The 21,461-nt window shown below is 38.4% G+C and overlaps 1 protein-coding gene across 1 annotated transcript in view; it reads left to right on the top strand.

The window, feature by feature from the left end:
• The window catches only part of txk (TXK tyrosine kinase), a 53,795-nt gene that overhangs the window by 18,744 nt on the left and 13,590 nt on the right, over nucleotides 1–21,461 (top strand). The window contains exon 10 of the mRNA XM_042298521.1: nucleotides 11,991–12,162. Within this exon, the coding sequence (XP_042154455.1) occupies nucleotides 11,991–12,162 (172 nt within the window). The remainder of the gene's footprint in view (nucleotides 1–11,990; nucleotides 12,163–21,461) is intronic.

Below are 21,461 nucleotides of genomic sequence, written 5' to 3'. Positions count from 1 at the left end.
CAGCACTTTGAGATATCAGCTGATGTACGAAGGGCTATATAAATACATTTGATTTGATTTGATTCTAAAACACACACACACTCTAAAACACACTCACACACACACTCTAAAACACATACACACTCACACACTCTAAAACACACACACACTCTAAAACACACACACTCTAAAACACACACACACTCTAAAACACACACACCAGTCCGGGTGGGTTTAGGGTCATGTAATGTTTTCTGGATGAAGAGCAGGTCAGATTGAATAAAGAGAAATACATAAAAAATCCATAAATGTATAATTATTGTGCAACGTACATCAGTAGGCGACACTGAGGTTTTTCTTTCATTCTTTTTAAGCTATCTGATATTAGTGCATCAGCGTAAGCTTTAAGGCCAAACTTTACTCGCGTCAAATCGCCCACGTGCTAATAGCTACACGCTAATAGCCTACACGCTAATAGCCTATACGCTAATAGCCTACACGCTAATAGCCTAAATGCTAATCGCCTACGCGCTAATAGCCTACACGCTAATAGCCTACACGCTAATAGCCTAAATGCTAATCAACTACGCGCTAATAGCCTACACGCTAATAGCCTACACGCTAATAGCCTACACGCTAATAGCCTACACGCTAATAGGCTACACGCTAATAGCCTACACGCTAATAGCCTAAATGCTAATCGCCTACGCGCTAAATGCCTACAGGCTAAATGCTTACACACTAATCGCCTACACGCTAATAGCCTACAGTCTAAATGCTTACACACTAATCGCCTACGCGCTAATAGCCTACACGCTAATAGCCTAAATGCTAATCGCCTACGCGCTAATAGCCTACACGCTAATAGCCTACACGCTAATAGCCTACACGCTAATAGCCTACACGCTAATAGCCTAAATGCTAATCGCCTACGCGCTAAATGCCTACAGGCTAAATGCTTACACACTAATCGCCTACACGCTAATAGCCTACAGTCTAAATGCTTACACACTAATCGCCCACACGCTAATAGCCTACAGGCTAAATGCTTACATGGTAATAGCCTACACGCTAATTGCCTACGTGCTAATAACCTACACGCTAATAGCCTACACGCTAATAGCCTACACGCTAATAGCCTACACGCTAATAGCCTAAATGCTAATCGCCTACGCGCTAATAGCCTACACGCTAATAGCCTACACGCTAATAGCCTACACGCTAATAGCCTACACGCTAATAGCCTAAATGCTAATCGCCTACGCGCTAATAGCCTACACGCTAATAGCCTACACGCTAATAGCCTAAATTCTAATCGCCTACGTGCTAATAGCCTACACGCTAATAGCCTACACGCTAATAGCCTACACGCTAATAGCCTACATGCTAAATGCTTACACACTAATCGCCTACACGCTAATAGCCTACAGGCTAAATGCTTACACACTAATCGCCCACACGCTAATAGCCTACAGGCTAAATGCTTACATGGTAATAGCCTACCCGCTAATCGCCTACACGCTAATAGCCTACACGCTTTTGGGAACTGGCAGAAAAATTTAAGTTATTCCTAAAAGGACAATGTCGGAGTTAAATTCAATAAGAGAAAACCTGTGAAGTGGATAGTTGAACATAAACAGAAACTGAAATCTGGACACTGACTGTAGGTTCTATAACTTTCAGCATCTTGAGCATCTAACTATTCTTTCAGCATCTTGAGAGAATGAGAATGAGCAGTTAGATACTGTCTGTAGAGGTGACAGCTGACAGTAGTTCAACCACAGTTAGGGACCGTCTGTAAAGGTCCTGTGTTTATCAGCATCATAACAGCTGACAGTAGTTCAACCACAGTTAGGGACCGTCTGTAAAGGTCCTGTGTTTATCAGCATCATAACAGCTGACAGTAGTTCAACCACAGTTAAGGACCGTCTGTAAAGGTCCTGTGTTTATCAGCATCATAACAGCTGACAGTAGTTCAACCACAGTTAGGGACCGTCTGTAAAGGTCCTGTGTTTATCAGCATCATAACAGCTGATAGTAGTTCAACCACAGTTAGGGACCGTCTGTAAAGGTCCTGTGTTTATCAGCATCATAACAGCTGATAGTAGTTCAACCACAGTTAGGGACCGTCTGTAAAGGTCCTGTGTTTATCAGCATCATAACAGCTGACAGTAGTTCAACCACAGTTAGGGACCGTCTGTAAAGGTCCTGTGTTTATCAGCATCATAACAGCTGACAGTAGTTCAACCACAGTTAGGGACTGTCTGTAGAGGTCCTGTGTTTATCAGCATCATAACAGCTGATAGTAGTTCAACCACATAAAATACGCATCCAAGCAGAACTGAAATCTATCAGAAATACGTTGGGATGTTTTCACAACTTTCTATTTCCTTATAACCGGTCAAACTGATGGTCATTTGGACGTTTTGCTCAGACAATCTTCCCCATTTTTGTTTTGTTTTTTAAGTTAAACATCTTTGCTCCGACGAAAGAAGCAGAGATGTCAGATAAAACTTGAGGTCAACGAGATTGAAGCATTTCTTCATAATAATTTATAACAGTGGTCACCAATCGGCTGATCGCGATCGACTGGTCGATATCTAAGCCATTCCTAGTCGATCACCTTAAAATGTCTGTAAAAAAATAAAAAAATAAAAAACAATGACAAAGCTTTTTGTTCCTATTACTGTACGTTGTTCCGCGATGTTGCCGGTAGGTGCACTTGATTCAGCAGCGCTAAGCGCCGGGAGGCAAACTGTTTCCATTTTGAACCATTTCATGTGTCTGAAGGTAGAACTCCGCCTACCCGGTGAGTAAATCAAGTGCACATATTAGTCTACCGCAGACCAATCAGATCACCGCGTCGGCCCGGCACAGGTTCCTCCGCCCAAATACTGTAAAAAGAAGCCTGGAACAGCAAAGTTGATCATGTGAGATTTCAAAACTTTCAAAAACCATGACTAGAGAGACACTCGTTGAATACAGCAAAGATCCGCTGTTTTTATGAGTAAGTTGATGTTGAAGTTGTTATTCACCCCTGGCAACACTCTTCAACAGTTTGATAAAGCTTTCTTTGTTATTATTTGCGGCTTGTGTCTTTTTTAAATTTTTTTATTTCAATTCATTATTCATTGTTTTTTCTGGTGATATAAGTAACATCATGAATTGGTGCATGAGGCAGAAATAATGCAGTGACTGTCCCCCTTTTCTCAGCGGAGGGAGAGAGAGAGAGAGAGAGGAGGGACGGTGAGTCGAGTGAGAGGCAGCTGATCTTATACCTACAATGTTATAATATAAATATGTCATTTCTAAATGGTCTGAGAAGAGCAACATTGGCAGGGAAATTCAAGCATAGCCACTATGAGGTAAAAATGAAATAATGAATTGGGCCTAATGCCCACTGAGCATAGCCACTATGAGGTGATAATGTATTGGGCCTAATGCCTACTGAGCATAGCCACTATGAGGTAAAAATGAAATAATGAATTGGGCCTAATGCCCACTGAGCATAGCCACTATGAGGTGATAATGTATTGGGCCTAATGCCTACTGAGCATAGCCACTATGAGGTGATAATGTATTGGGCCTAATGCCTACTGAGCATAGCCACTATGAGGTGATAATGTATTGGGCCTAATGCCTACTGAGCATAGCCACTATGAGGTGATAATGTATTGGGCCTAATGCCTACTGAGCATAGCCACTACGAGGTGATAATGTATTGGGCCTAATGCCCACTGAGCATAGCCACTATGAGGTGATAATGTATTGGGCCTAATGCCCACTGAGCATAGCCACTATGAGGTGATAATGTATTGGGCCTAATGCCTATAATGAGGTGATAATGGGCCTAATGCCTACTGAGCATAGCCACTATGAGGTGATAATGTATTGGGCCTAATGCCTACTGAGCATAGCCACTATGAGGTGATAATGTATTGGGCCTAATGCCTACTGAGCATAGCCACTATGAGGTGATAATGTATTGGGGGCCTAATGCCTACTGAGCATAGCCACTATGAGGTGATAATGTATTGGGCCTAATGCCTACTGAGCATAGCTACTGAGGTGATAGCCAATGCCCATGAGGTGATAATGTATTGGGCCTAATGCCTACTGAGCATAGCCACTATGAGGTGATAATGTATTGGGCCTAATGCCTACTGAGCACAGCCACTATGAGGTGATAATGTATTGGGCCTAATGCCTACTGAGCATAGCCAATATGAGGTGATAATGTATTGGGCCTAATGCCTACTGAGCATAGCCACTATGAGGTGATAATGTATTGGGCCTAATGCCTACTGAGCATAGCTACTATGAGGTGATAATGTATTGGGCCTAATGCCCACTGAGCATAGCCACTATGAGGTGATAATGTATTGGGCCTAATGCCTACTGAGCATAGCCAATATGAGGTGATAATGTATTGGGCCTAATGCCTACTGAGCATAGCCAATATGAGGTGGTAATGTATTGGGCCTAATGCCTACTGAGCATAGCCACTATGAGGTGAGAATGTATTGGGTCTAATGCCTACTGAGCATAGCCAATATGAGGTGATAATGTATTGGGCCTAATGCCCACTGAGCATAGCCACTATGAGGTGATAATGTATTGGGCCTAATGCCCACTGAGCATAGCCAATATGAGGTGATAATGTATTGGGCCTAATGCCCACTGAGCATAGCCACTAAGAGGTGATAATGTATTGGGCCTAATGCCCACTGAGCATAGCCAATATGAGGTGATAATGTATTGGGCCTAATGCCCACTGAGCATAGCCACTACGAGGTGATAATGTATTGGGCCTAATGCCCACTGAGCATAGCCACTATGAGGTGATAATGTATTGGGCCTAATGCCCACTGAGCATAGCCACTATGAGGTGATAATGTATTGGGTCTAATGCCTTCTGAGCATAGCCACTATGAGGTGATAATGTATTGGGTCTAATGCCTTCTGAGCATAGCCAATATGAGGTGATAATGTATTGGGCCTAATGCCTACTGAGCATAGCCACTATGAGGTGATAATGTATTGGGTCTAATGCCCACTGAGCATAGCCAATATGAGGTGATAATGTATTGGGCCTAATGCCCACTGAGCATAGCCACTATGAGGTGATAATGTATTGGGCCTAATGCCTACTGAGCATAGCCACTATGAGGTGATAATGTATTGGGTCTAATGCCTACTGAGCATAGCCACTATGAGGTGATAATGTATTGGGCCTAATGCCTACTGAGCATAGCCACTCTGAGGTGATAATGTATTGGGCCTAATGCCTACTGAGCACAGCCACTCTGAGGTGATAATGTATTGGGCCTAATGCCCACTGCACAAACCTCATCGTTACAGAACGGTTTTTAATTGGTTCATGTTGCATAGGCTTACTTTTATGAAGTCCTGTTTTTAAAACATCAGAGCGGTAGATCTCGGCTTGCATTTTGACTCAGGAAGTGATCTTGACTCAGGAAGTGATCTTGACTCAAGAAGTGATCTTGACTCAAGAAGTGATCTTGACTCAGGAAGTGATCTTGACTCAGGAAGTGATCTTGAGCAATAGTTCATTTAGTATTCTAGGGTAAAATATAACAGAAGGGAAGCTGCATGTATCTAATTACAGACAAGTTGACTAACAAATAGCCTACCAAAATGTCAGAAATTAGAAGCAGAAATATATCTACAGGCAAAACTAAATCCTGCACCCCCTGTCTAAAAATCGTTCCGTCATCTCTGACTGTAGCCAACAGGCATTTTCTATATTAGCGGGTCAGGTGTGGTGGGGGTTAGAGTCTGGTTAGGGTCTGGTTAGGGTCTGGTTAGGGTCTGGTGGGGGTTAGAGTCTGGTTAGGGTCTGGTTAGGGTCTGGTTAGGGTCTGGTGGGGGTTAGAGTCTGGTTAGGGTCTGGTTAGGGTCTGGTGGGGGTTAGAGTCTGGTTTGAGTCTGGTTAGGGTCTGGTTAGGGTCTGGTTAGGGTCTGGTGGGGGTTAGAGCCTGGTTAGAGTCTGGTTAGAGTCTGGTTAGGGTCTGGTTAGGGTCTGGTGGGGGTTAGGGTCTGGTTAGAGTCTGGTTAGAGTCTGGTTAGGGTCTGGTTAGGGTCTGGTGGGGGTTAGAGCCTGGGTAGGGTCTGGTGGGGGCTAGGGTCTGGTGGGGGTTAGGGTCTGGTGCGTACCTCAGATTTTCACTTTATCACATATCACACACACACACTTTCATTACAGACAGTAAATATACACATTGACATGCACCTGTCAACACGTTAATGTCTCTCTCCCCGCCTCTTACTCTCTCTCTTCCAATCCTTATGATCCACCGCAATTGTTGCAACCCCTATTACTAGTCTGTTCAACCTCTCTTTCATATCGTCTGAGATCCCCAAAGATTGGAAAGCTGCCGCGGTCATCCCCCTCTTCAAAGGGGGAGACACTCTAGACCCAAACTGTTACAGACCTATATCCATCCTGCCCTGCCTCTAGACCCAAACTGTTACAGACCTATATCCATCCTGCCCTGCCTCTAGACCCAAACTGTTACAGACCTATATCAAATCAAATCAAATCAAATCAAATTTTATTTGTCACATACACATAGTTAGCAGATGTTAATGCGAGTGTAGCGAAATGCTTGTGCTTCTAGTTCCGACAATGCAGTAATAACGAGCAAGTAATCTAACTAACAATTCCAAAAAAACTACTGTCTTATACACAGTGTAAGGGGATAAAGAATATGTACATAAGGATATATGAATGAGTGATGGTACAGAGCAGCATAGGCAAGATACAGTAGATGATATCGAGTACAGTATATACATATGAGATAAGTATGTAAACCAAGTGGCATAGTTAAAGTGGCTAGTGATACATGTATTACATAAGGATGCAGTCGATGATATAGAGTACAGTATCAACGTATGCATATGAGATGAACAATGTAGGGTAAGTAACATTATATAAGGTAGCATTGTTTAAAGTGGCTAGTGATATATTTACATAATTTCCCATCAATTCCCATGATTAAAGTGGCTGGAGTAGAGTCAGTGTCATTGACAGTGTGTTGGCAGTAGCCACTCAATGTTAGTGGTGGCTGTTTAACAGTCTGATGGCCTTGAGATAGAAGCTGTTTTTCAGTCTCTCGGTCCCAGCTTTGATGCACCTGTACTGACCTCGCCTTCTGGATGACAGCGGGGTGAACAGGCAGTGGCTCGGGTGGTTGATGTCCTTGATGATCTTTATGGCCTTCCTGTAGCATCGGGTGGTGTAGGTGTCCTGGAGGGCAGGTAGTTTGCCCCCGGTGATGCGTTGTGCAGACCTCACTACCCTCTGGAGAGCCTTACGGTTGAGGGCGGTGCAGTTGCCATACCAGGCGGTGATACAGCCCGCCAGGATGCTCTCGATTGTGCATCTGTAGAAGTTTGTGAGTGCTTTTGGTGACAAGCCGAATTTCTTCAGCCTCCTGAGGTTGAAGAGGCGCTGCTGCGCCTTCCTCACGATGCTGTCTGTGTGAGTGGACCAATTCAGTTTGTCTGTGATGTGTATGCCGAGGAACTTAAAACTTGCTACCCTCTCCACTACTGTTCCATCGATGTGGATGGGGGTGTTCCCTCTGCTGTTTCCTGAAGTCCACAATCATCTCCTTAGTTTTGTTGACGTTGAGTGTGAGGTTATTTTCCTGACACCACACTCCGAGGGCCCTCACCTCCTCCCTGTAGGCCGTCTCGTCGTTGTTGGTAATCAAGCCTACCACTGTTGTGTCGTCCGCAAACTTGATGATTGAGTTGGAGGCGTGCATGGCCACGCAGTCGTGGGTGAGCAGGGAGTACAGGAGGGGGCCTCAGAACGCACCCTTGTGGGGCCCCAGTGTTGAGGATCAGCGGGGAGGAGATGTTGTTGCCTACCCTCACCACCTGGGGGCGGCCCGTCAGGAAGTCCAGTACCCAGTTGCACAGGGCGGGGTCGAGACCCAGGGTCTCGAGCTTGATGACGAGCTTGGAGGGTACTATGGTGTTGAATGCCGAGCTGTAGTCGATGAACAGCATTCTCACATAGGTATTCCTCTTGTCCAGATGGGTTAGGGCAGTGTGCAGTGTGGTTGAGATTGCATCGTCTGTGGACCTATTTGGGCGGTAAGCAAATTGGAGTGGGTCAAGGGTGTCAGGTAGGGTGGAGGTGATATGGTCCTTGACTAGTCTCTCAAAGCACTTCATGATGACGGATGTGAGTGCTACGGGGCGGTAGTCGTTTAGCTCAGTTACCTTAGCTTTCTTGGGAACAGGAACAATGGTGGCCCTCTTGAAGCATGTGGGAACAGCAGACTGGTATAGGGATTGGTTGAATATGTCCGTAAACACACCGGCCAGCTGGTCTGCGCATGCTCTGAGGGCGCGGCTGGGGATGCCGTCTGGGCCTGAAGCCTTGCGAGGGTTAACACGTTTAAATGTCTTACTCACTTCGGCTGCAGTGAAGGAGAGACCGCATGATTCCGTTGCAGGCCGTGTCAGTGGCACTGTATTGTCCTCAAAGCGGGCAAAAAGTTATTTAGTCTGCCTGGGAGCAAGACATCCTGGTCCGTGACTGGGCTGGGTTTCTTCCTGTAGTCCGTGATTGATTGTAGACCCTGCCACATACCTCTTGTGTCTGAGCCGTTGAATTGAGATTCTACTTTGTCTCTGTACTGGCGCTTAGCTTGTTTGATAGCCTTGCGGAGGGAATAGCTGCACTGTTTGTATTCAGTCATGTTACCAGACACCTTGCCCTGATTAAAAGCAGTGGTTCGTGCCTTCAGTTTCACACGAATGCTGCCATCAATCCACGGTTTCTGGTTAGGGAATGTTTTAATCGTTGCTATGGGAACGACATCTTCAACGCACGTTCTAATGAACTCGCACACCGTATCAGCGTATTCGTCAATGTTGTTGTCTGACGCAATACGAAACATCTCCCAGTCCACGTGATGGAAGCAGTCTTGGAGTGTGGAGTCAGCTTGGTCGGACCAGCGTTGGACAGACCTCAGCGTGGGAGCTTCTTGTTTTAGTTTCTGTCTGTAGGCAGGGATCAACAAAATGGAGTCGTGGTCAGCTTTTCCGAAAGGGGGCGGGGCAGGGCCTTATATGCGTCGCGGAAGTTAGAGTAACAATGATCCAGGGTCTTTCCACCCCTGGTTGCGCAATCAATATGCTGATAAAATTTAGGGAGTCTTGTTTTCAGATTATCCATCCTGCCCTGCCTCTAGACCCAAACTGTTACAGACCTATATCCATCCTGCCCTGCCTCTAGACCCAAACTGTTACAGACCTATATCCATCCTGCCCTGCCTCTAGACCCCAAACTGTTACAGACCTATATCCATCCTGCCCTGCCTCTAGACCCAAACTGTTACAGACCTATATCCATCCTGCCCTGCCCTGCCTCTAGACCCAAACTGTTACAGACCTATATCCATCCTGCCCTGCCTCTAGACCCAAACTGTTACAGACCTATATCCATCCTGCCCTGCCTCTAGACCCAAACTGTTACAGACTTATATCCATCCTGCCCTGCCTCTAGACCCAAACTGTTACAGACCTATATCCATCCTGCCCTGCCTCTAGACCTAAACTGTTACAGACCTATATCCATCCTGCCCTGCCCTGCCTCTAGACCCAAACTGTTACAGACCTATATCCATCCTGCCCTGCCTCTAGACCTAAACTGTTACAGACCTATATCCATCCTGCCCTGCCCTGCCTCTAGACCCAAACTGTTACAGACCTATATCCATCCTGCCCTGCCTCTAGACCCAAACTGTTACAGACCTATATCCATCCTGCCCTGCCTCTAGACCCAAACTGTTACAGACCTATATCCATCCTGCCCTGCCTCTAGACCCAAACTGTTACAGACCTATATCCATCCTGCCCTGCCTCTAGACCCAAACTGTTACAGACCTATATCCATCCTGCCCTGCCTCTAGACCTAAACTGTTACAGACCTATATCCATCCTGCCCTGCCCTGCCTCTAGACCCAAACTGTTACAGACCTATATCCATCCTGCCCTGCCTCTAGACCCAAACTGTTACAGACCTATATCCATCCTGCCCTGCCTCTAGACCTAAACTGTTACAGACCTATACCCATCCTGCCCTGCCTCTAGACCCTAACTGTTACAGACCTATATCCATCCTGCCCTGCCTCTAGACCCAAACTGTTACAGACCTATATCCATCCTGCCCTGCCTTTAGACCTAAACTGTTACAGACCTATATGCATCCTGCCCTGCCCTGCCTCTAGACCCTAACTGTTACAGACCTATATCCATCCTGCCCTGCCTCTAGACCCAAACTGTTACAGACCTATATCCATCCTGCCCTGCCTCTAGACCCAAACTGTTACAGACCTATATCCATCCTGCCCTGCCTCTAGACCCAAACTGTTACAGACCTATATCCATCCTGCCCTGCCTTTAGACCTAAACTGTTACAGACCTATATCCATCCTACCCTGCCTTTCTAAAGTCTTCAAAAGCCAAGTTCACAAACAGATCACCGACCATTTCGAATCTCACCATACCTTCTCCACTATGCAATCTGGTTCCAGAGCTGGTCATGGGTGCACCTCAGCCACGCTCAAGGTCCTAAACGATATCTCTAACCGCCATCGATAAGAAACAATACTGTGCAGCCGTATTCATCGACCTGGCCAAGGCTTTCGACTCTGTCAATCACCACATCCTCATCGGCAGACTCGACAGCCTTGGTTTCTCAAATGATTGCCTCGCCTGGTTCACCAACTACTCAGACAGAGTTCAGTGTGTCAAATCGGAGGGCATGCTGTCCAGTCCTCTGGCAGTCTCTATGGGGGTGCCACAGGGTTCAATTCTTGGACCGACTCTTTTCTCTGTATACATCAATGATGTCGCTCTTGCTGCTGGTGTGTCTCTGATCCACCTCTACGCAGACGACACCATTCTGTATACTTCTGGCTCTTCTTTGGACACTGTGTTAACTAACCTCCAGACGAGCTTCAATGCCATACAACTCTCCTTCCGTGGCCTCCAACTGCTCTTAAATAAGTAAAACTAAATGCATGCTTTTCAATCGATCGCTGTCCGCACCCGCCCGCCTGACTAGCATCACTACTCTGGATGGTTCTGATACGTGGACAACTACAAATACCTAGGTGTCTGGTTAGACTGTAAACTCTCCTTCCAGACTCACATTAAGCATCTCCAATCCAAAATTAAATCTAGAATCGGCTTCTTATTTCGCAACAAAGCCTCCTTCACTCATGCTGCCAATCATACCCCCGTAAAACTGACTATCCTACCGATCCTTGACTTCGGCGATGTCATCTACAAAATAGCCTCCAACACTCTACTCAGCAAACTGGATGTAGTCTATCACAAAGCCAACTCCTCATTTGGCCGCCTTTGCTTCCAGTTCTCTGCTGCCAAAAACTGGAACAAATTGCAAAAATCACTGAAGCAGGAGACTCATATCTCCCTCACTAACTTTAAGCATCAGCTGTCAGAGCAGCTTGCAGATCACTGCACCTGTGCACAGCCCATCTGTAAATTGCCCATCTGTAAAAAGCCCACCCAACTACCTCATCCCCATATTGTTATGAATTTTTTTGCTCCTTTGCACCCCAGTATCTCAACTTGCACATTCATCTTCTGCACATCTACCACTCCAGTGTTTAATTGCTAAATTGTAATTATTTCGCCACTATGGCCTATTTATTGTCTTAACTCCCTTATCTTACCTCATTTGCACTCATTGTATATAGACTTTTATATTGTGTTATTGACTGTATGTTTGTTCATTCCATGTGTAACTCTGTGTTGTTGTTTGTGTCGAACTGCTTTGCTTTATCTTGGCCAGGTTGCAGTTGTAAATGAGAACTTGTTCTCAACTGGCCTACCTGATTAAATGAAGGTGAAATAAAATGTTTTTTAATTAAATAAAAAAATTATGTAAACCTAGATCTGTCACTCTTTCCCCCTCTCCCTCTCTCAATCCCTCCTTGTAGAGAAATGGGAGATTGACCCTAGTGAGTTGACTGTAATGAAGGAGCTGGGTTGTGGTCAGTTTGGGTTGGTGAGGCTGGGGAAATGGAGAGCTCTGTGTAAGGTGGCCATCAAAACTATCAACGAAGGAGCCATGCACGAAGAAGACTTCATAGAGGAGGCTAAGATTATGATGTGAGTAGAACATGTGTAACACACACACACACACACACACACACACACACACACACACACACACACACACACACACACACACACACACACACACACACACACACACACACACACACACACACACACACACACACACACACACACACACACACTCACACTCCATCTCTAATCACACGTTCCATCTACTGTTTAGTTTCCATTTAGTTTCTATCTACTGTTTAGTTTCTATCTACTGTTTAGTTTCTATCTACTGTTTAGTTTCTATCTACTGTTTAGTTTCTATCTACTGTTTAGTTTCTATCTACTGTTTAGTTTCCATTTAGTTTCTATCTACTGTTTAGTTTCTATCTACTGTTTAGTTTCCATTTAGTTTCTATCTACTGTTTAGTTTCTATCTACTGTTTAGTTTCTATCTACTGTTTAGTTTCCATCTACTGTTTAGTTTCCATCTACTGTTTAGTTTCTATCTACTGTTTAGTTTCCATCTACTGTTTAGTTTCCATTTCGTTTCTATCTACTGTTTAGTTTCCATTTAGTTTCTATCTACTGTTTAGTTTCCATTTAGTTTCTATCTACTGTTTAGTTTCCATTTAGTTTCTATCTACTGTTTAGTTTCCATCTACTGTTTAGTTTCCATTTAGTTTCTATCTACTGTTTAGTTTCTATCTACTGTTTAGTTTCCATCTACTGTTTAGTTTCCATTTAGTTTCTATCTACTGTTTAGTTTCCATCTACTGTTTAGTTTCCATCTACTGTTTAGTTTCTATTTAGTTTCTATCTACTGTTTAGTTTCTATCTACTGTTTAGTTTCCATTTAGTTTCTATCTACTGTTTAGTTTCTATCTACTGTTTAGTTTCCATTTAGTTTCTATCTACTGTTTAGTTTCTATCTACTGTTTAGTTTCCATCTACTGTTTAGTTTCCATTTAGTTTCTATCTACTGTTTAGTTTCCATCTACTGTTTAGTTTCCATCTACTGTTTAGTTTCTATTTAGTTTCTATCTACTGTTTAGTTTCTATCTACTGTTTAGTTTCCATTTAGTTTCTATCTACTGTTTAGTTTCTATCTACTGTTTAGTTTCTATCTACTGTTTAGTTTCTATCTACTGTTTAGTTTCTATCTACTGTTTAGTTTCCATCTACTGTTTAGTTTCCATTTAGTTTCTATCTACTGTTTAGTTTCTATCTACTGTTTAGTTTCTATCTACTGTTTAGTTTCCATCTACTGTTTAGTTTCCATTTAGTTTCTATCTACTGTTTAGTTTCTATCTACTGTTTAGTTTCCATCTACTGTTTAGTTTCCATTTAGTTTCTATCTACTGTTTTAGTTTCTATCTACTGTTTAGTTTCTATCTATGTTTAGTTTCCATCTACTGTTTAGTTTCCATTTAGTTTCTATCTACTGTTTAGTTTCTATCTACTGTTTAGTTTCCATCTACTGTTTAGTTTCCATTTAGTTTCTATCTACTGTTTAGTTTCTTTATTTCTATTTTAGTTTCTATCTACTGTTTAGTTTCTATCTACTGTTTTCCATTTAGTTTCCATTTAGTTTCTATCTACTGTTTAGTTTCTATCTACTGTTTAGTTTCTATCTATGTTTAGTTTCTATCTACTGTTTAGTTTCCATTTAGTTTCTATCTACTGTTTAGTTTCCTATGTTTAGTTTCCATCTACTGTTTAGTTTCCATTTAGTTTCCATTTTAGTTTCTATCTACTGTTTAGTTTCTATCTATTTTAGTTTCCATCTACTGTTTAGTTTCCATTTAGTTTCTATCTACTGTTTAGTTTCCTATTTAGTTTCCATCTACTGTTTAGTTTCCATTTAGTTTCCTATCTACTGTTTAGTTTCCATTTAGTTTCTATCTACTGTTTAGTTTCCATTTAGTTTCTATCTACTGTTTAGTTTCCATTTAGTTTCTATCTACTGTTTAGTTTCCATTTAGTTTCTATCTACTGTTTAGTTTCCATTTAGTTTCTATCTACTGTTTAGTTTCTATCTACTGTTTAGTTTCTATCTACTGTTTAGTTTCCATTTAGTTTCTGTCTACTGTTTAGTTTCTGTCTACTGTTTAGTTTCCATTTAGTTTCTATCTACTGTTTAGTTTCCATTTAGTTTCTATCTACTGTTTAGTTTCTATCTACTGTTTAGTTTCCATCTACTGTTTAGTTTCCATTTAGTTTCTATCTACTGTTTAGTTTCCATCTACTGTTTAGTTTCCATCTACTGTTTAGTTTCTATTTAGTTTCTATCTACTGTTTAGTTTCTATCTACTGTTTAGTTTCCATTTAGTTTCTATCTACTGTTTAGTTTCTATCTACTGTTTAGTTTCTATCTACTGTTTAGTTTCCATCTACTGTTTAGTTTCCATTTAGTTTCTATCTACTGTTTAGTTTCTATCTACTGTTTAGTTTCTATCTACTGTTTAGTTTCCATCTACTGTTTAGTTTCTATTTAGTTTCTATCTACTGTTTAGTTTCTATCTACTGTTTAGTTTCCATCTACTGTTTAGTTTCCATTTAGTTTCTATCTACTGTTTAGTTTCTATCTACTGTTTAGTTTCTATCTACTGTTTAGTTTCCATTTAGTTTCCATTTAGTTTCTATCTACTGTTTAGTTTCCATTTAGTTTCCATTTAGTTTCTATCTACTGTTTAGTTTCTATCTACTGTTTAGTTTCCATTTAGTTTCTATCTACTGTTTAGTTTCTATCTACTGTTTAGTTTCTATCTACTGTTTAGTTTCCATCTACTGTTTAGTTTCCATTTAGTTTCTATCTACTGTTTAGTTTCTATCTACTGTTTAGTTTCCATCTACTGTTTAGTTTCCATTTAGTTTCCATTTAGTTTCTATCTACTGTTTAGTTTCTATCTACTGTTTAGTTTCCATCTACTGTTTAGTTTCCATTTAGTTTCTATCTACTGTTTAGTTTCTATCTACTGTTTAGTTTCCATCTACTGTTTAGTTTCCATTTAGTTTCCATTTAGTTTCTATCTACTGTTTAGTTTCCATTTAGTTTCTATCTACTGTTTAGTTTCTATCTACTGTTTAGTTTCCATCTACTGTTTAGTTTCCATCTACTGTTTAGTTTCTATCTACTGTTTAGTTTCTATCTACTGTTTAGTTTCCATTTAGTTTCTATCTACTGTTTAGTTTCCATTTAGTTTCTATCTACTGTTTAGTTTCTATCTACTGTTTAGTTTCTATCTACTGTTTAGTTTCCATTTAGTTTCTGTCTACTGTTTAGTTTCTGTCTACTGTTTAGTTTCCATTTAGTTTCTATCTACTGTTTAGTTTCTATCTACTGTTTAGTTTCCATCTACTGTTTAGTTTCCATCTACTGTTTAGTTTCTATCTACTGTTTAGTTTCCATTTAGTTTCTATCTACTGTTTAGTTTCTATCTACTGTTTAGTTTCTATCTACTGTTTAGTTTCCATCTACTGTTTAGTTTCCATCTACTGTTTAGTTTCTATCTACTGTTTAGTTTCCATCTACTGTTTAGTTTCCATTTAGTTTCTATCTACTGTTTAGTTTCTATCTACTGTTTAGTTTCCATTTAGTTTCTATCTACTGTTTAGTTTCCATTTAGTTTCTATCTACTGTTTAGTTTCCATTTAGTTTCTATCTACTGTTTAGTTTCTATCTACTGTTTAGTTTCTATCTATTGTTTAGTTTCTATCTACTGTTTAGTTTCCATCTACTGTTTAGTTTCCATCTACTGTTTAGTTTCCATTTACTGTTTTCTATCTACTGTTTAGTTTCTATCTACTGTTTAGTTTCCATCTACTGTTTAGTTTCTATTTAGTTTCTATCTACTGTTTAGTTTCTATCTACTGTTTAGTTTCCATCTACTGTTTAGTTTCCATTTAGTTTCTATCTACTGTTTAGTTTCTATCTACTGTTTAGTTTCTATCTACTGTTTAGTTTCCATCTACTGTTTAGTTTCCATTTAGTTTCTATCTACTGTTTAGTTTCTATCTACTGTTTAGTTTCTATCTACTGTTTAGTTTCTATCTACTGTTTAGTTTCCATCTACTGTTTAGTTTCTATTTAGTTTCTATCTACTGTTTAGTTTCTATCTACTGTTTAGTTTCTATCTACTGTTTAGTTTCCATCTACTGTTTAGTTTCCATTTAGTTTCTATCTACTGTTTAGTTTCCATTTAGTTTCTATCTACTGTTTAGTTTCTATCTACTGTTTAGTTTCTATCTACTGTTTAGTTTCCATCTACTGTTTAGTTTCCATCTACTGTTTAGTTTCTATTTAGTTTCTATCTACTGTTTAGTTTCCATTTAGTTTCTATCTACTTTTAGTTTCTATCTACTGTTTAGTTTCCATCTACTGTTTAGTTTCCATTTATTTCCATGTTTAGTTTCTATCTACTGTTTAGTTTCCATTTAGTTTCCATTTAGTTTCTATCTACTGTTTAGTTTCTATCTACTGTTTAGTTTCCATTTAGTTTCTATCTACTGTTTAGTTTCTATCTACTGTTTAGTTTCTATCTACTGTTTAGTTTCCATCTACTGTTTAGTTTCCATTTAGTTTCTATCTACTGTTTAGTTTCTATCTACTGTTTAGTTTCTATCTACTGTTTAGTTTCCATCTACTGTTTAGTTTCCATTTAGTTTCCATTTAGTTTCTATCTACTGTTTAGTTTCTATCTACTGTTTAGTTTCCATCTACTGTTTAGTTTCCATTTAGTTTCTATCTACTGTTTAGTTTCTATCTACTGTTTAGTTTCTATCTACTGTTTAGTTTCCATTTAGTTTCCATTTAGTTTCTTCTACTGTTTAGTTTCCATTTAGTTTCTATCTACTGTTTAGTTTCTATTTACTGTTTAGTTTCCATCTACTGTTTAGTTTCTATCTACTGTTTAGTTTCTATCTACTGTTTAGTTTCCATTTAGTTTCTATCTTAGTTTCTATCTACTGTTTAGTTTCTATCTACTGTTTAGTTTCCATTTGTTTAGTTTCTGTCTACTGTTTAGTTTCTATCTACTGTTTAGTTTCTATCTACTGTTTAGTTTCCATTTAGTTTCTGGCTACTGTTTAGTTTCTGTCTACTGTTTAGTTTCTATTTTAGTTTCTATCTACTGTTTAGTTTCCATTTAGTTTCTATCTACTGTTTAGTTTCTATCTACTGTTTAGTTTCCATCTACTGTTTAGTTTCCATTTAGTTTCCATCTACTGTTTAGTTTCCATTTAGTTTCTATCTACTGTTTAGTTTCCATCTACTGTTTAGTTTCCATCTACTGTTTAGTTTCCATTTAGTTTCTATCTACTGTTTAGTTTCCATTTAGTTTCTATTTTTAGTTTCTATCTACTGTTTAGTTTCTATCTTGTTTAGTTTCCATCTTGTTTAGTTTCTATCTACTGTTTAGTTTCTATCTACTGTTTAGTTTCCATCTACTGTTTAGTTTCTATCTACTGTTTAGTTTCTATCTACTGTTTAGTTTCTATCTACTGTTTAGTTTCTATCTACTGTTTAGTTTCTATCTACTTTTAGTTTCCATTTAGTTTCTATCTACTGTTTAGTTTCTATCTACTGTTTAGTTTCCATCTACTGTTTAGTTTCTATCTACTGTTTAGTTTCCATCTACTGTTTAGTTTCCATTTAGTTTCTATCTACTGTTTAGTTTCCATTTAGTTTCCATTTAGTTTCTATCTACTGTTTAGTTTCCATTTAGTTTCTATCTTTTAGTTTCTATCTACTGTTTAGTTTCCATCTACTGTTTAGTTTCCATCTAGTTTTTTAGTTTCTATCTACTGTTTAGTTTCTATTTACTGTTTAGTTTCTTTCCATCTACTGTTTAGTTTCTATCTACTGTTTAGTTTCTATCTACTGTTTAGTTTCTATCTACTGTTTAGTTTCCATTTAGTTTCTATTTCCTGTTTAGTTTCTATCTACTGTTTAGTTTCCATTTTAGTTTCTATCTACTGTTTAGTTTCCATTTAGTTTCTATCTTGTTTAGTTTCCATTTAGTTTCTATCTACTGTTTAGTTTCCATTTAGTTTCTATCTACTGTTTAGTTTCCATTTAGTTTCTATCTACTGTTTAGTTTCCATCTACTGTTTAGTTTCTATTTAGTTTCTATCTACTGTTTAGTTTCTATCTACTGTTTAGTTTCCATTTAGTTTCTATCTACTGTTTAGTTTCTATCTACTGTTTAGTTTCTATCTACTGTTTAGTTTCCATCTACTGTTTAGTTTCCATTTAGTTTCTATCTACTGTTTAGTTTCTATCTACTGTTTAGTTTCTATCTACTGTTTAGTTTCCATCTACTGTTTAGTTTCTATCTACTGTTTAGTTTCCATCTACTGTTTAGTTTCTATTTAGTTTCTATCTACTGTTTAGTTTCTATCTACTGTTTAGTTTCTATCTACTGTTTAGTTTCCATCTACTGTTTAGTTTCCATTTAGTTTCTATCTACTGTTTAGTTTCTATCTACTGTTTAGTTTCCATTTAGTTTCTATCTACTGTTTAGTTTCTATCTACTGTTTAGTTTCTATCTACTGTTTAGTTTCCATCTACTGTTTAGTTTCCATTTAGTTTCTATCTACTGTTTAGTTTCCATCTACTGTTTAGTTTCCATTTAGTTTCTATCTACTGTTTAGTTTCTATCTACTGTTTAGTTTCCATCTACTGTTTAGTTTCCATTTAGTTTCCATTTAGTTTCTATCTACTGTTTAGTTTCCATTTAGTTTCCATTTAGTTTCTATCTACTGTTTAGTTTCTATCTACTGTTTAGTTTCTATCTACTGTTTAGTTTCCATTTAGTTTCTATCTACTGTTTAGTTTCTATCTACTGTTTAGTTTCTATCTACTGTTTAGTTTCCATCTACTGTTTAGTTTCCATCTAGTTTCTGTTTTAGTTTCTATCTACTGTTTAGTTTCTATCTACTGTTTAGTTTCCATCTACTGTTTAGTTTCCATTTAGTTTCTTTAGTTTCTATCTATGTTTAGTTTCTATCTACTGTTTAGTTTCCATCTACTTAGTTTCCAGTTTCCATTTAGTTTCTATCTACTGTTTAGTTTCTATCTACTGTTTAGTTTCCATCTACTGTTTAGTTTCCATTTAGTTTCCATTTAGTTTCTATCTACTGTTTAGTTTCCATTTAGTTTCTATCTACTGTTTAGTTTCCATTTACTGTTTAGTTTCCATCTACTGTTTAGTTTCTATCTACTGTTTAGTTTCTATCTACTGTTTAGTTTCCATTTAGTTTCTATCTACTGTTTAGTTTCTGTCTACTGTTTAGTTTCTATCTACTGTTTAGTTTCCATTTAGTTTCTGTCTACTGTTTAGTTTCTATCTACTGTTTAGTTTCTATCTACTGTTTAGTTTCCATTTAGTTTCTGGCTACTGTTTAGTTTCTGTCTACTGTTTAGTTTCCATTTAGTTTCTATCTACTGTTTAGTTTCCATTTAGTTTCTATCTACTGTTTAGTTTCTATCTACTGTTTAGTTTCCATCTACTGTTTAGTTTCCATTTAGTTTCCATCTACTGTTTAGTTTCCATTTAGTTTCCATCTACTGTTTAGTTTCCATCTACTGTTTAGTTTCTATCTACTGTTTAGTTTCCATTTAGTTTCTATCTACTGTTTAGTTTCCATTTAGTTTCTATCTACTGTTTAGTTTCTATCTACTGTTTAGTTTCTATCTACTGTTTAGTTTCCATTTAGTTTCTATCTACTGTTTAGTTTCCATCTACTGTTTAGTTTCCATCTACTGTTTAGTTTCTATCTACTGTTTAGTTTCTATCTACTGTTTAGTTTCTATCTACTGTTTAGTTTCTATCTACTGTTTAGTTTTAGTTTCCATTTAGTTTCTATCTACTGTTTAGTTTCTATCTACTGTTTAGTTTCCATCTACTGTTTAGTTTCTATCTACTGTTTAGTTTCTATCTACTGTTTAGTTTCCATTTAGTTTCTATCTACTTTTAGTTTCCATTTAGTTTTTTAGTTTCTATCTACTGTTTAGTTTCCATTTAGTTTCTATCTACTGTTTAGTTTCTATCTACTGTTTAGTTTCCATCTACTGTTTAGTTTCCATTTAGTTTCCATTTAGTTTCTATCTACTGTTTAGTTTCCATTTAGTTTCTATCTACTGTTTAGTTTCCATTTACTGTTTTTCCAGTTTCCATCTACTGTTTAGTTTCTATCTACTGTTTAGTTTCTATCTACTGTTTAGTTTCTATCTACTGTTTAGTTTCTATCTATTTTAGTTTCTATCTACTGTTTAGTTTCTTTTATCTATCTACTGTTTAGTTTCCATTTAGTTTCTATCTACTGTTTAGTTTCCATTTAGTTTCTATCTACTGTTTAGTTTCCATTTAGTTTCTATCTACTGTTTAGTTTCCATTTAGTTTCCATCTACTGTTTAGTTTCCATCTACTGTTTAGTTTCTATCTACTGTTTAGTTTCCATTTAGTTTCTATCTACTGTTTAGTTTCCATTTAGTTTCTATCTACTGTTTAGTTTCCATTTAGTTTCTATCTACTGTTTAGTTTCTATCTACTGTTTAGTTTCTATCTACTGTTTAGTTTCCATTTAGTTTCCATCTATTGTTTAGTTTCTATCTACTGTTTAGTTTCTATCTACTGTTTAGTTTCCATCTACTGTTTAGTTGCTATCTACTGTTTAGTTTCCATTTAGTTTCTATCTATTGTTTAGTTTCCATTTAGTTTCTATCTACTGTTTAGTTTCCATTTAGTTTCTATCTACTGTTTAGTTTCCATCTAGTTTCTATCTATTGTTTAGTTTCCATTTTAGTTTCTATCTACTGTTTAGTTTCCATAGTTTCTATTTTAGTTTCCATCTACTGTTTAGTTTCCATTTCCATTTAGTTTCCATCTACTGTTTAGTTTCTATCTACTGTTTAGTTTCCATCTACTGTTTAGTTTCCATCTACTGTTTAGTTTCCATCTACTGTTTAGTTTCCATTATCTACTGTTTAGTTTCCATCTACTGTTTAGTTTCCATCTACTGTTTAGTTTCTATCTACTGTTTAGTTTCTATCTACTGTTTAGTTTCCATCTACTGTTTAGTTTCTATCTACTGTTTAGTTTCTATCTACTGTTTAGTTTCCATCTACTGTTTAGTTTCCATCTAGTTTCCATCTACTGTTTAGTTTCTATCTACTGTTTAGTTTCTATCTACTGTTTAGTTTCCATCTACTGTTTAGTTTCCATCTAGTTTCCATCTACTGTTTAGTTTCCATCTAGTTTCCATCTACTGTTTAGTTTCCATCTAGTTTCCATCTACTGTTTAGTTTCCATCTAGTTTCCATCTACTGTTTAGTTTCC

Source organism: Oncorhynchus tshawytscha, linkage group LG15 (assembly GCF_018296145.1).
Source record: "Oncorhynchus tshawytscha isolate Ot180627B linkage group LG15, Otsh_v2.0, whole genome shotgun sequence".
NCBI lineage: Eukaryota > Metazoa > Chordata > Actinopteri > Salmoniformes > Salmonidae > Oncorhynchus > Oncorhynchus tshawytscha.
The sequence above is the reverse complement of the archived record's forward strand: the minus strand, read 5'-3'. Positions and strand labels throughout refer to the sequence as shown.